At 34.5% G+C, this 14,026-nt stretch overlaps 2 protein-coding genes across 2 annotated transcripts in view; both read right to left on the bottom strand.

Annotated features, from left to right (window-relative positions):
- Positions 1–22: 22 nt before the first annotated feature.
- LOC132707059 (serine/threonine-protein kinase pelle-like) lies at positions 23–5,089 on the bottom strand. The gene is made up of 2 exons (XM_060678713.1): positions 4,424–5,089; positions 23–4,316 (listed from the first exon to the last, which is right to left on the bottom strand). The coding sequence occupies exons 1-2, from the start codon at positions 5,079–5,081 to the stop codon at positions 3,487–3,489; spliced, it is 1,488 nt and encodes a 495-aa protein (XP_060534696.1). The 5' UTR covers positions 5,082–5,089; the 3' UTR covers positions 23–3,486.
- A 618-nt stretch (positions 5,090–5,707) lies between these two features.
- Positions 5,708–14,026, bottom strand: part of LOC132707058 (discoidin domain-containing receptor tyrosine kinase B-like) — a 210,254-nt gene continuing 201,935 nt past the window's right edge. Inside the window, exons 15-18 of the mRNA XM_060678712.1 lie at positions 10,166–10,258; positions 9,672–9,813; positions 5,913–6,062; positions 5,708–5,857 (exon numbers count right to left, since the gene is read on the bottom strand). Of these exons, the coding sequence (XP_060534695.1) occupies positions 5,708–5,857; positions 5,913–6,062; positions 9,672–9,813; positions 10,166–10,258 (535 nt within the window). The remainder of the gene's footprint in view (positions 5,858–5,912; positions 6,063–9,671; positions 9,814–10,165; positions 10,259–14,026) is intronic.

Consider the following 14,026-nt stretch of genomic DNA (forward strand, 5'->3'; position numbering starts at 1 on the left):
ACGAAACGGCGATTTTTTGCGGCTTTATTTTATTTTTCACCGTACAAACTATCTTGTATGTATTTACAGTAAATGTTTGTCAAGCTACGTAGTAGTCGTACGCCCTACGTTTTAAACTATGTGCTGCGATGAGGGACAAAAATGTGAAAAAAAAAAAGAATGGTCGCTGTATCACAGAAAAGAATAATATCGCGATATATGTTGAGCCACAGAGAAAACTAACAAAAAGAGAGTTAAAATTTTCAAGTCAAACTCGGGGAAAAAGTATTTCAATTTCAATTAAATATGGCGTTCCACGAAAACGTCTTCTGGCGCGATGACGTATTAATTGTTAAACTAATCTAAGTCTACTAATAAACACATCTAGCAAAAGAAAAAATGGGGTGTGAGTAGCCTATAATAATTATACTGTGCCTATAGCGCAACTCAGTTTCCCAGATTTGAGCAAATTTAGTTACGACTTGCGTAGAAGCTGGGGTAGTTCAAAGACAGAACGTTGTGTATTGATTGATATGAATGAATTCGTGATGGACACGGAAGACAGGAAAACTACCCCAATTTTAAAACACCCATTTTATTTATTGTTTTAGACTGTGTTTTTGAACGTGTACAAGTTTAGTTCGTGTCATGTTAGGGCGGAAATGGACCAAAACAACAAAACAAAGGCAAATTGAAAGTGAAGTTATTGTATAGTTTCAAATTTCCCGCCATCCAAAGGAGCTCAAGGCGGCGATGGAAATGTATATCTCCTTTTTATTAGTTTTCTCTGTGTCAAGCTTAATCCACGCGCATATATGTAGCCGTAACCGCAGTGGCACCTGACGGCGGCATTAAGAGAACTAAATAACATCCGAGACATTCTCTCGGATGCTCGAGAGGTCTAAACGTCACGTCCTCGACAAGTAACTAACTTTGTTCTCAGCCAATAAACATCAAGTGACGGTTCTATACGGGAGGGCGAGCACGACAAAACGTCATTGCATAATAATTTTAGAGTATACCATGCAGTAAATCAAAGTAAGTCAGCAAGGGCGTTCCCCATAAAAACCATTATAAATAAAACATAAAATGGAAACCGGGTTTTAAATAACGTTTACACCCAACGACGGTAAACCAAAGAAGCAGTTATATCGGCGATTTAATGGACGTCGTCTTCCCTGGTTTAAACAAGTTTCATGCGTTATTTGTATTGCATTGTTATTTCGACTTTTAAGGCAATAAATATTGTTTGAAACGAAAATATATATTACAGAACAATGTAACTTCGCGGCATGCCAGAAATGGCAGTAACTACCCTTGTTTGGTTACCGACATTGGTTTACACTTGAACAAACTAGTTTTTTCCGGTTACCACACAGCTGCCGTTTTTATACAAAATGCGAGACGCAGTTTTGAGTGTCACAGCATTTTGTTCCAAAATTGAGGAAAAATTCCTACCGATAAAGATAAATTCCAATTGTATAAACCTCGATTTGGCGTATGTAAGTCTATATCACACTGCACTTGATATTCCTTCTGAATAATTTTTTATATAAACAAGCCCAACTAGATTATTCGCCGTTTCATATTTACAGAGAAGTTTTTTCAGTACTTAAAGCCAGCACAGAATATTTGTTTTCCTTTTTCGGTTCACGCTCTCACTAGAACAGTGCAACCTTCAAAACGTCCAATTACTCTGATATGTGATGAATTCAATTTATCTTGTTTTTTGAAATACACGCACAAAAAATAAACGTCCAACCTACCAAGGATGCCTATTTACAATTATTTATATACATTGAAATATGGAGCTTGACTTTTATCGAAAGAACATACATATATATACACTATTACCGTCAAATAAACATTTGTTTAAAACTATAATGCAGCTAAAATGTGCGGTGCGGGCCGTTTCAACATCCATCTGATTTTCTAGAATTTAGACAGACTTTATTCATAGATCAACAACCAATATAAAATCTGAAGTTTCAATCAACAAATAGTTATACACTGATTGTCTGTCTGCTGATGCACCAATGGAGAACTCATAAAGGGATAAATCAGCGCCGTTAATTACAAAACGGTTGAAAATATATTTAAAAAACCATGCTATGGGCAAATGTAAACTCTCCAATATAATGTAACTTAAATTGAATTAAAGCAATATTTATAGCGACAGTTTTGTTGCGAGCGAAATGTTGTCCACTCATTTGCAACCCGAATTTCAAGCTTAGGTCAACGTTGCGATTTATCACTTGCTAATTGTTCTCCAAGACGGGCTATTCGTTTGACGACGATATGTTAACCACATTCAAATTTAAAATTACAAAGTGCGCCATCTGTAATATCATATTATATAAGGATGTAGTGAGCATAAAAATTGAACTCTTGACACAAATACGCAGAAAAACATTTTCCAGCAATACAGTCATAAGACATTTCTAACGTGAATAGCAAAATATACATTTTGAGCAACTGCCTTCACTTCGCCATTATTATAGTGAAACTTTGCTTATGGTAGTCTGAAACATAGTCTTGCGTGATGTTAGCGGTCAGGGTTGATTATTCATATGGGATAAAAAAATATATAAAACTGTCAGAAGATATCTGGGATTAACAAAAGTTATACAAGCTCATGTTATCAGTGAGAAGCTAGCTATGCAAAAGTCATGTTCAGCTTGTTCAGCTGTTCAATGGCATCCAGAGGACAAACAAAGTAGCCAATTGTATTTATTTTGCGATTTTGAAACTTAACATGCCTAATGTCGGTGCTATTACAATGCGAAAATAAAAAAAGTTTAAGAGCCCTTCAATAAAAGTTGATTGCAGCTCAAAAATGAAAAAAAAAAAACAATAAGACTCTTCCGTAACATATTTTGCATCGCCATTTTCAGCTTGTTCAGCTGTTCAATGGCACCCAGAGAACAAACAAAGCAGGCAATTGTATTTATTTTGCGATTTTGAAACTTAACATGCCTAATGTCGGTGCTATTACAATGCGAAAATAAAAAAAGTTTAAGAGCCCTTCAATAAAAGTTGATTGCAGCCCAAAAATGAAAAAAAAAAACAATATGACTCTTCCGTAACATATTTTGCATCGCCATTTATAGAGCTTCAAAACCAGTGTTAAAAATGTGCATTAAAAATTTGAATTTGTTTAAAAGATAAGGAATAATATCCATGATTGCTTGTATAGTTAAGATATTCACATAACGAATTACATAAAATTTTTGATTATGATAACCTTCTAATATTGTTATAACAACTTCATAAAAACGAAACATGTGCAAATTGTACAGAAAAATCGATAAATACTGCCATGTCCTCTGGTTGCCTTATTGGTCAGATGTTTCCATAGCGACTCTTTTTGATCTATGGTTCTAACTTCACCCCTATTTTGTTAAGTTTTTAGTCGTTTTGTTGTCCCAGATACCAACGAAAACATGGAAGCGCGATTTTTAGTAGAGCCTCAGCTTTTAAAGGAACCATTAATCGCCAAGAACCCTGCTATAAAAACTCAATTAGTTTATTATCATCAGAGTCAGATCCAGCGCTTTGCACATCCTCCAACATTATCAGCACCCTAACCATTTCCGGCCGATCTTTGGCCTTTTTCTGCACACACAACTTACCTATCCTGATCAGCTCTTTGAAATAAAAATCGTAACCCTCAGCACCGCGGTCCTTCAAATCTGTTACGTCCCCCTCGTATTTGTCGACGTGGTCTTTTAAAAATTTTAACTCCCGCTGGTCGCTGTAGGCGGGCAAAGCTGTTCCCAGCTCAAATAACACTACCCCAAAACTATAGGTATCCACTTTAGTGGAAAATTGTTTGGCACGCAAGAATTCGTCTGGTAAATAAGGTCGGGTGCCATATATCCGGCTTACCTTAATGTGGGTGTAGTGCTTTTCGGGCCCCTCACGAGCCAGGCCAAAATCACCTATCCGCGGCTGATCCATGGGATCCAAAAGTATGTTCGCGCTCTTAATGTCACCATGAACAAGTGGTTTATCTTGGGCTAAAGTTGTGTGCAAAAACTGGAGTCCACGCGCTACGCCTGTGGCAATATTTAGTCGCGATGGCCATTTGAGTACTTTGCGGGGGTCCCTCGTGCGTAAGCGCGTTTCTAGCGATCCCCCTGCCATGTATTGGTACACGAGGCATGGGTGTTGACCGCCGATACTATAACCGTACAGAGGTAGAATGTTGTCATGTCTGTAAGCATTCAGACAATGCAATTCTGTTATAGACTGTTTCAACTGTTCGTTGTAGTATTCCGGACGATCCTTTTTTATTTCCAAGCGCTTTATTGCTACTTGAGTACACTTCCAAGTTCCTAAAGAATGAATTAGGTTTCAATATAATATAAAAGGAAATAGCAATTTTAAAAACAATAATGCACAACCATGTGGGAAAAACATAGAATTGTTACAGATAGTTTACCTTTAAAAACTGTTCCAAAACCCCCTTTACCCAGAATATGACCCACGTTCCAACCCATGGTGGCTTTTTCAAGTTCTTCGTAGGGTATTTGTGGAGTGGCCCCAGCCGATTCGGCTACGCAAGCTGTGAGAACTTTTGATGAGGCAGATGGGATTTTTAATTGGGGCTTTAGTAGCTTTGGAATGTTGTCCAGTTTAAAACTCTCATTTGAATCTCTACTAACCATTGGCAAAACCTCCTTTGCAAGCATTTTAATGGTGTTTTTGTCAAAGTTTTCGGTGGCCATTTTCGAGTCAACAATGTGCATCCTTTTCATTGCCAGATCGATGTTGTCTTCCTTTATTAAAACGTGGTATTTACTCTCGACGAACTTTTTTATTAATAACATTGCCGAATACAGCTCCATTCGGCCCAAAAGAATGAACAGCTCCAAAACGGTGTGATTCTGATAACCCCACATAGTTAATAGTTCGCTGGACGATGAATTACCTCTGAATACTTCCTTTTTCAATCCTTGTATTGTAACTTCGTCGTATTTCATATGCCTCAATGCGAGCTCTTCCCATTTGTTGCCTTGATCCAAAATATGGCACAATTTCCTCCTTTCATCGTAAGGTAAGTGATAAATATACATGTTCGAAACGACACGCATGCACATAACTTTCAAGAGACCGAATAAAGAGATAGGAACCAAAATTTACAAACCGGAATTCCCAGGTCATTAGGAAATTTTACTGATTTTACTTGGAAATCCTAACGTCTCTTCTTCTTTTGTTGTTAGGGGAACATATCTCAGATGTGTTACATGCCACAAGTAAAAAAAAGGTATGGTTAAATCTTAAAAAACGACAGAATAGAGAGAAAATACGATTTTCACAAGGCTGAGTCTACTATGGTCATTTGCCCATTTACCACAGTACAGTGGCGAACCAGACTGGATAGCTATTACGTCATAGCAAGTCCGTGGTCACCTACTTTTCCTTCTTCTGTGGTTTTAAATCGCTTGTTGGGATTTTAAGGCGTAGTTGGCGCAGGTCCTTGGCTCTAAGAAGTAAAAATATGCAAGCGGCAGCGAAATGGTTCCTTTAAAACCGTCAAAAAGGACAAACGAGCATGGCAATGTATTCTTTTGTGAATTTCTGAAATTTGCTATATTTATATAATTACATTCTTAATATTAAAATGGAAATAAGACTTATGGAAATAGTTTTCTTTATAAATCTTGACGGGCGTTACCTTAATAATTTCGAAAAAATTATTATTATCTAAAACTTAAAGCTACTTTCAGTCCGTGGGAATGTAATCCTTATTGATTCGCTTCAAAAATGAATAAATCGTTTTAAAGGTTGGCCTGTCGGTGTCATCTCTTCTCCAACAGGAACACAACAGGTCGTAGATGTCCGTGGAACAATGGGGAGGCTTATTTAGAAGTACCTTAATTTAGAAAATAGTTAAAAGCAAGGCAACCAATTTGAAGATCGGAAGTTACCTGTAGCTCGCCACCGTAGTACATATGCTCAGCATTCTGGATGACCTTATCGTTCGATAAGTTTGCGAACGGGCGTTCACAGCAGAAATTTAAAATTTCCCAGAAGGTCACCGCGAATGCCCACACGGCACTCCAGCACGAATATCTATCCTGAAAGGCATGATAAGTCGATATGTATTGTTTGGGTCAGGAGAAGCAAATTTGGGCTTATTATCATTTATTTTTGATACAAGTTATGCCAAAAATTAATCATCACGAAATGGACTAGTACATTTAGCTATAGCGCAGGAGCAGTGCTCACACAATATCACCGAAATGTAAAATAAGTTTTGGAAAATAATTGTTAATTATTTTAAACATTAAACATTAAAACATTAATATAATGTTGGTTGGGCCAAAAATGCTCTACTTAGTGCAACATATAGCAATTGATAAAGCCAGTGATTTCTTGTGTTTAACAATTCCTGTAAATAACCAACTTTTCTTTCATCAGTGATGGGCCAATTTACAAAAGAAGAATAGCCACCATTACACTTAATGTAAGCGTAGGGTGGTTAATAAAGAAACTAATACTAGAGAAGCGTGTGTATTGTGTATATATAGATATAGATATGTAGAGGCCTTGCTAATGATAGAATACAGAAACCTTTGAACCCACCGCGACTAAGAGATGTAATTTGAAATTTCGCTTTCAACCAATAAGATCAAGTAACATGGCCGCTGACAGTTCGTCAATTGGATAGGTTTCAGTTTCGATGTAACATTTTTACGAAGAAATTAATAGTCAAGGTAAAAACAAGTTGAGTGTGCAGAAAATAACGTTATGGAGACGAACTCTCCAGTAATTGCAAAAAATTTTCCCCGGGTCGAGAACTTTTCAAATTATGTTCTCTTTTACTCCTCGCTAGTATAAAGCGTAGCGTTCGATTTACCTGTGGCACAGCGGGGACGAGGGCGAGATCGCGAAAAAAGCAAAGCTCAGAATAAACCGCCTTCGTCCAATACAGTACAAAAGCTATTCGCTTCGTTTAAAGTAGGTATATGCGGGCAATAGAGAGAAGAAGAAAAAAAAACGCCGGCTCATAAAATTTAACATCGGAAATGAAAATATGGTCGCTCTAGTGCCATCGCCGTCGAATCTTTTTCATCTCGCAAAAGCCGAACAGCATACGTATACTGTGGTGGCCTTTGAAATATTCGCTTAAGGCGCGAGATATGATGTTTACCGATTCGATGCGCATTTCGCGGGATATTATAACACTCGCGGCGATTTTTGACCTATTTTTGTTCAGCAGCAGCACATACGTTCAGCATATCCACCTATACATTAGATCATACAAATAAATTAAAATGGGTGCGCTGCAGGCGGATATGTCGTTTTTCTACGGAAAGGAACGATCTTTCATGCATGCCTTTAAACTGTACTTACTAACCTGCGTCTTGCGTCATTTTTTTCAAAACACACACGTCTTTCTCCTTAAAAATTTATTGGAGCTTATTTTGCAAAATACCGTTGAAATACTGTCCAATCGAGATGAAAAATTACTGCGCACTCATGTTTCATTAAAAACAGAGTATAATAAACATAAACAGATGTAATTAATAACCCCAGGTCTGATTATGAATTTTTAAAATGTTTGAAGAAATAAAATCGATAACTATACAAAAAAAGAAAAGAAAATTAGATGTATTTTATTGCCGACGAAACTTGGGAAAGCTGGAAGCACTTATAATCAGAGTCGAAGAGGTCTGCGATAGAATTGAAATTTTTAATCTTAATAATGGCTGCGATTCCGAAGAAATAAGACTTTTTATCGTGTTTTGTTTGGATAAAAAAGGTTTTAGACGTATTTGAACGGCGCGAAAGCGAAATACAAATAAGTACACCTACGCCGTTTATATTAATCGAGAAGGATTTTTGTTAATCTCTAAAAAAGGGCCGACTGAAAGAGCAAGCAAGAGCAAGAATTGCAGTTGCAATACCTAATTTCTATGTAACCTGCGGGAGACGGAGGATGTAGAAATTAGATATTATCACTACCTAAAATACCGCTTCTTCATTTGTAGCGTGAATAACGACCTAATATTCTAATATAACATAATGCAAAAATAGTAACTAACAATTGGTCATAAATATTTTCATGCTGTCCTAGCTTTCAAGAAATATTTATAATTTGTATTTAACAAACATTAAATAAACTAATAACGAAATCTGTTTTCGTACTTATTATTAAAGTATTAAAAATCGGCTAGTGCACAAAAACTGAGCGAAGTACTAAGTATTTAAAATTACTGAAGCCTCGCTAAGTGCAGTGTTATATTTAATACTTAACTGACGGTTTACGAAATTGATATTAATGATGTTCAATTAAAATTCAATTAAATTAAAATCAAAAATTCAATTCCACTCAGATAATGAATTAAAAGGCATTTGAAAAAATCATTTGCCATAAAAGAAATTAATGCAAAATTCAAATGAACACAAGAGTGTGAGCTGAAATATTAAGGTAATTATTTAATGAGATAAATCGAGTAAGTATAAAGAAGTATATGTATATCAGTGTAGTAGTAGTAGTAGTATATTAGTAGTCGATACTCTCCCTTAATTCGTTTTGGGTGTTATGGACTGTTTATTTTAGAATCGTGTTATTTATCGGTCTGGCCTAAACAGTTATAATTTTGTCATTCGTAATATTGTGAACCCACTTTGATATTTTTCCGAAGTGAACGGAACGCCATCTGGCGAATATAGTATGACTTTATAGAAGCACTGGTTAAGTCGGATTTAGTGTAGGTCCGATAGTTTACTTTTGATTGGTTATTTTGTAGTTTTTGGCGGATCGCGGATAGTCGAATTATCTATAATAATCAATTAAGTGATTAGATCATCAATTTGTGGTTAAGTCATTGTTGTGTATTCTTTTAATATGTCCGAGAAGTCTAACCCTATATCGCCTCGTTGGCCATCAACCCCTGTTCCCATTTCTATTTTTATTTATTTTGCAATTTCTGACATGTATAATATTAGTAAATTAATTTGTACATTAAAGAAATAGAAAGTAAGTAAGATTTCGGAGAATATTTTATTAGTTTTGTAAAACTCCCACTTAAAGGAGGTGAAATCAAAATTTGTAGAGTTTCATTATTTTTGTACTTTGGTAGATTTTGTTACCCCGGATCCGTCACTGCCGTTTGGTTAGGAATGGGGCACATTTTATATATATATATATATATATATATATATATATATATATATATATATATATATATATATATATATATATATATATATATATATATACATATATATATATATATATATATATATATATATATATATATATATATATATATATATATATATATATATATATATATATATATATATATATATATATATATATATATATATATATATATATATATATATATATATATATATATATATATACATATATATATATATATATATATACATATATATATATAGTATATATATATATATATATATATATATATATATATATATATATATATATATATATATATATATATATATATATATATATATATATATATATATATATATATATATATATATATATATATATATATATATATATATATATATATATATATATATATATATATATATATATATATATATATATATATATATATATATATATATATATATATATATATATATATATATATATATATATATATATATATATAAATGGTTATTTTTTTACTTACAAGCAGTATACTCTCCCATGGAAGCCACCTGATGGGTGCTGGAGGTCGTCCTCCTATTTCGGCGTAGTCTTTCCTGTATTGCAACTTACACATCGCCATGTCGGCGATTTTTACGACATATCCACGCCCAACGAGACAATTTCTAAAAAAAAAAATATCGAAATATAAATATCCAAAAAAGTTAGCGTTTAAAAAAAAGTTTAAAAAACATTAAAGGAATAATAAAAACGTTAAATTATTAATAAGGACTGTTTTAAACTGATAAAATTAATGAAATCCCAACCTCAGTGTATATTACTTCCAGAAAATCATAAGTATTTGGAAAAGGATCGTTACGCGCTTAAAATTTTAAATTAAGAATTACCCAAACATGTAGATTATTACGAAAACTTTACTGATATTGTTCCCCTTTCCCGGGACGTCCGTAAAAGAATCTGGGGATAAGCGCTTGTACGTCGAGTCGGGATAACGATTAAATAACCTAAAATTCTTACCTTGCCGCTAGGTCTTTGTGGACGACGTGTTTGGACTCCAAGTATTTCATCCCCGAAGCGATTTGGGTCGCCATGTACACCAGACTCCCTGCGCTGTAAAGAAGTGAAATTATCAACAGTACCGAAAATTTATCGAACGTTTGAATTTTGTTATTTTTTAATGACATGGCAAGTTTCATCTATGTTTTTTTTATGTCTTTTTCATTTTTTTTTTTAAATATAAACAGCGTCTTTCTTCCGGGGACATCGGCTGAGGACGTAAAAAGTGGGTACTATAACTACTTCGAATTCTTTGCATTAATGTCACGTAAATAACTAATTACCTCTACGATACGCTAATACGTTAATATTTCAAGAACTAATTGTTTATTAATAATAACTGATAGTTAGCGATAAAAATTTTTAGGCTGCCCTGGTTTGCGAGGAACTTTTGTAAATCCAATCAGCATGCAAAGTATTAAACAAAATAAATTCAGTTGTACTACAAAACTGGGTCACAACGTGAAACCGTCAATCAAAATATAAAGTAAACAATGATAACCATAAGTAATAATGTATGTCAGGAGGCACGTCCGAAAAGCCTTATATATTAATTAAAAGTGGTAGCCCTCGGGAAAAAGGGACGGCAATGATGGCGTCGTTTATTAGGACACTGCGGTCCGAGCGAACATTATTGAGTTTTCCGGGGAAATCCCCACAACATAATTGACAGAATTATAGACAACGGAGCAGCGAGTTTCCTTCTTATTTCGGCGGTGCCGCGAAATCGGTTTGTTTTGACAGGAACCGGCTGAGAAAATTGAGAAATATAACTTTGCCGACGTGCGGAGCTCGAAGTTTTGATTTGTTTCGTATCTGTTGGTGCGATCTTGTTACGCAACTTTTATTAAGTGACTGGTGATTTCCTCCAAAAAGTAGTCTAATATTGGGTATTGGTTAATGCGGAATCAGCGATAACCGGAAAATTAGTAAGAAAACTTTAAAGGAAAAGAAAAATGAACGGGTATATTCGAGAAACTTTTTAATGTAAATATAAATATTATTTTAGATTAATTCATAAACATTTGAAACGACTCAGATAACATTTTAATTTTTCAAAGTAAATATATTCTTAGGTTTGCGAGCCAAATCAAGTTGTGGTAGCGTATGTCATTTCACATACCATCCAAAATATATGAGAAACTTAGACAATCAGAGTGGATTTTTTTGGGATACCTTCCGCGAAGCGGTACTTGGGGCCGTTTTAACGATTAGTGCCATTTTGAATTTTGTCACATGTGCTTTTGTCTGTTTGTTGTTATTTTTTTGTTTTTGGTTGTTTTGTCCTTGAACTGTAATAGAGGCTTATTGAGAACGTTATAGAAAATGCATTAACGATGATTCTCGGTTCAATTAAATGATCGCATCAAGTTCAAAATCAGATTTTTGACAATAAGTGCGACGAACAAATATATAGCTATATTAATATATAATAAAACAAAAATGGCAAAGTAGCGGGGACCAAGAGGGGCTTAAAGAGCATCTTTTTCCGTTTTGTTGTTGGCGCATCCTGAAGATTTAAAATATTATAATTTTGTTTATACAGGGTATCTCAAAAGTGTTCTACTTATTTTTTATTCTAGAATTGATATCTGAATAAAAATATAGTGTGTTCCATTGGAAAATCTTAAGATTTTGTTAATTAAATTCGCCAAAACGGCCTCACCTATTTGGGACAGGCTGTATAAGCTAAAGCGCATCTGTCTGTATCAGTAGCTTCACAACACAATTTTATATGGGGCAATCAAAATATGAAAAACTTAAATTTCTGCCTAAACTATGCGAAATTTGAATAGGAATCTTTTAAGAAAGTGACGTTTATTTTAACAAAGGTTGTTGTTGTCGGGGGGGGGGGGGGCACTTTTGGGACACCCTGTATCACCAAAATTAAAATATTTTAAATCTTCTGACTAGTCCAAGAAACTTTTTTATGAAACTTTTTTTCGTATCTCCTACGGATTTCCAGATCGTATAGTGGATCGTTTTATTTGGCACACGGTGTACATCGTTTAACAAAAGTTATCAGACATCATAAAACAGTTTTTTTAATGACTTCTATAATATAAATTATAAATAAATTTAAAAATTTATATTATCATGTTTTTTTTTATCTAGTAAAAACCGGAAAGATTTCTTTGCCGGTTTTTCTAAAAAGTTCTAAGTTCGGACACCATCTCTTGTATGTATTTGACAACAAAATGTATTGTGCCAGTTACCCATATATTTGGGGTAAAATGTGGGTTATTTGACATAAACCGACAGAGAAATTTGAAAGGAAAATACAAAACATAAATACAAAATGTTTGCTTTTTAAAAGAAATCAAAATTACATTGGTATTTTAATTCATTTTTGAAATAACACTGGTACTACAGTACTATAAACAAATCAAATTAGTTCATAAAGTACCCGCCAAGAAATGAATGAATGATGACCCTCGAAAACTTCAAACGGGTAAAAAAGGGCACTAACCTACCTAAACAATCTGATATTTGTGCAATTAGTGTGTGACAAAGAAAGCAATCCCCTGCGTCTAACTAACTACCTAAAATTTATTTCATACAAAGAATTTCAGTTCGATAGATGAAGTTCACTGTTTATAGAGTCACGATTTTAAAGTTGTGAATTGCTATTTCAATACATATATTGACGCTAAAAGCGTTTCCGATTCGAAAAAGCTTAATCCATCGCGAAAACGGGAACGTACAGGTAAGATGTCGCGACAACAAAAGGGTACTTCAATTTCGCGTCGCGCAAACATCAAAAGCGACCGCAAAAGGGAGCGTGGTTAGCGGCCGGAAGTGATCGAATTCCATTTTAAAATTAATTTAGACGATCGGCCAAGTTCAAAAACGTCATTACCGTTCAATAGACCGCCCGATATATCGGCGACAAACAAAAGCCGTCCACGACAATGACGTTTAATTGGGTTATTATCTGGTCTGTGAAGAAAATCGGATCGGGAGCCAAAGACAACAACGATTCGAAATCGCTGAATCTAGTTCACGGGGAATCTATGGATCCGCGGCGAATGGAACAAAGATAAATGGCAGCTTCAAATGGGAACGCCGGCGGTGGGGATAGATGGTAGTTTTAAATTGAATTCCGCGAAAACGATAGGCAAAGCAAAAACTACTATACGATGGACATTGATACTATTAATTGGTGAAAAACGCGAGGTATGCAAAAAGCGGTCTTGGTTCGATAGATTGACGTGCGAAATTTACTTTAGAGGATGGAGCATTGTATCGCATTTAGTCTATTAATTAGTAAAAGAGATTAATTAAACGATTGCCTATAACAAACTGCTTTTTAACGAAAAGCGTGAAATGTATCTGTGATTTCGTCGCCATAGTAGACACGCTTTTGGCATGAAACGGTAATAACCGGAGACTTAAATTTTTACTTTCTGCTTATGAATGTCCTTATATCAACGCAAAAAGTTAATAGACATCGAACATTTCATAAGAGTATACTTCCCTTCCTCACCTGAAACTCAACCTCAACAAATACGTCATGGTATTCAAGATGAATTATACTTCGACCGGAAATATAGTGCTTTTACAACCGACCCCGCGATTAACTTTGCCTACTCTTTATTACTCCAAACTCGCAACCCCTTATAGAACACCCTGACGAGAAGACCCTTAGCCGTAACCATTCCAGGACCGTCCTAGGAATTTATCTAACTACACTGACAAGCGGCATATAAGAATGTTTTCAATGTTGTACATAAAAAAATTGTACAAAATAACAATTTGTTACTATATATTTAATTACTTTTCTACATAGTATGATTATTAATATACAAAATATTAAATATA

The sequence above is a fragment of the Cylas formicarius genome, unplaced genomic scaffold, assembly GCF_029955315.1.
Source record: "Cylas formicarius isolate icCylForm1 unplaced genomic scaffold, icCylForm1.1 PGA_scaffold_9__14_contigs__length_23061073, whole genome shotgun sequence".
Lineage (NCBI taxonomy): Eukaryota > Metazoa > Arthropoda > Insecta > Coleoptera > Brentidae > Cylas > Cylas formicarius.

Bases quoted from the DNA above. Each gene is read 5' to 3' on its own strand.
- LOC132707059 (XM_060678713.1), bottom strand. From the start codon at position 5,081: ATGTGCATGCGTGTCGTTTCGAACATGTATATTTATCACTTACCTTAC. The intron at 4,317-4,423 runs GTAAACTATCTG...TTCATTCTTTAG, and splicing joins TTTTGGAACAGTTTTTAAAG to GAACTTGGAAGTGTACTCAA.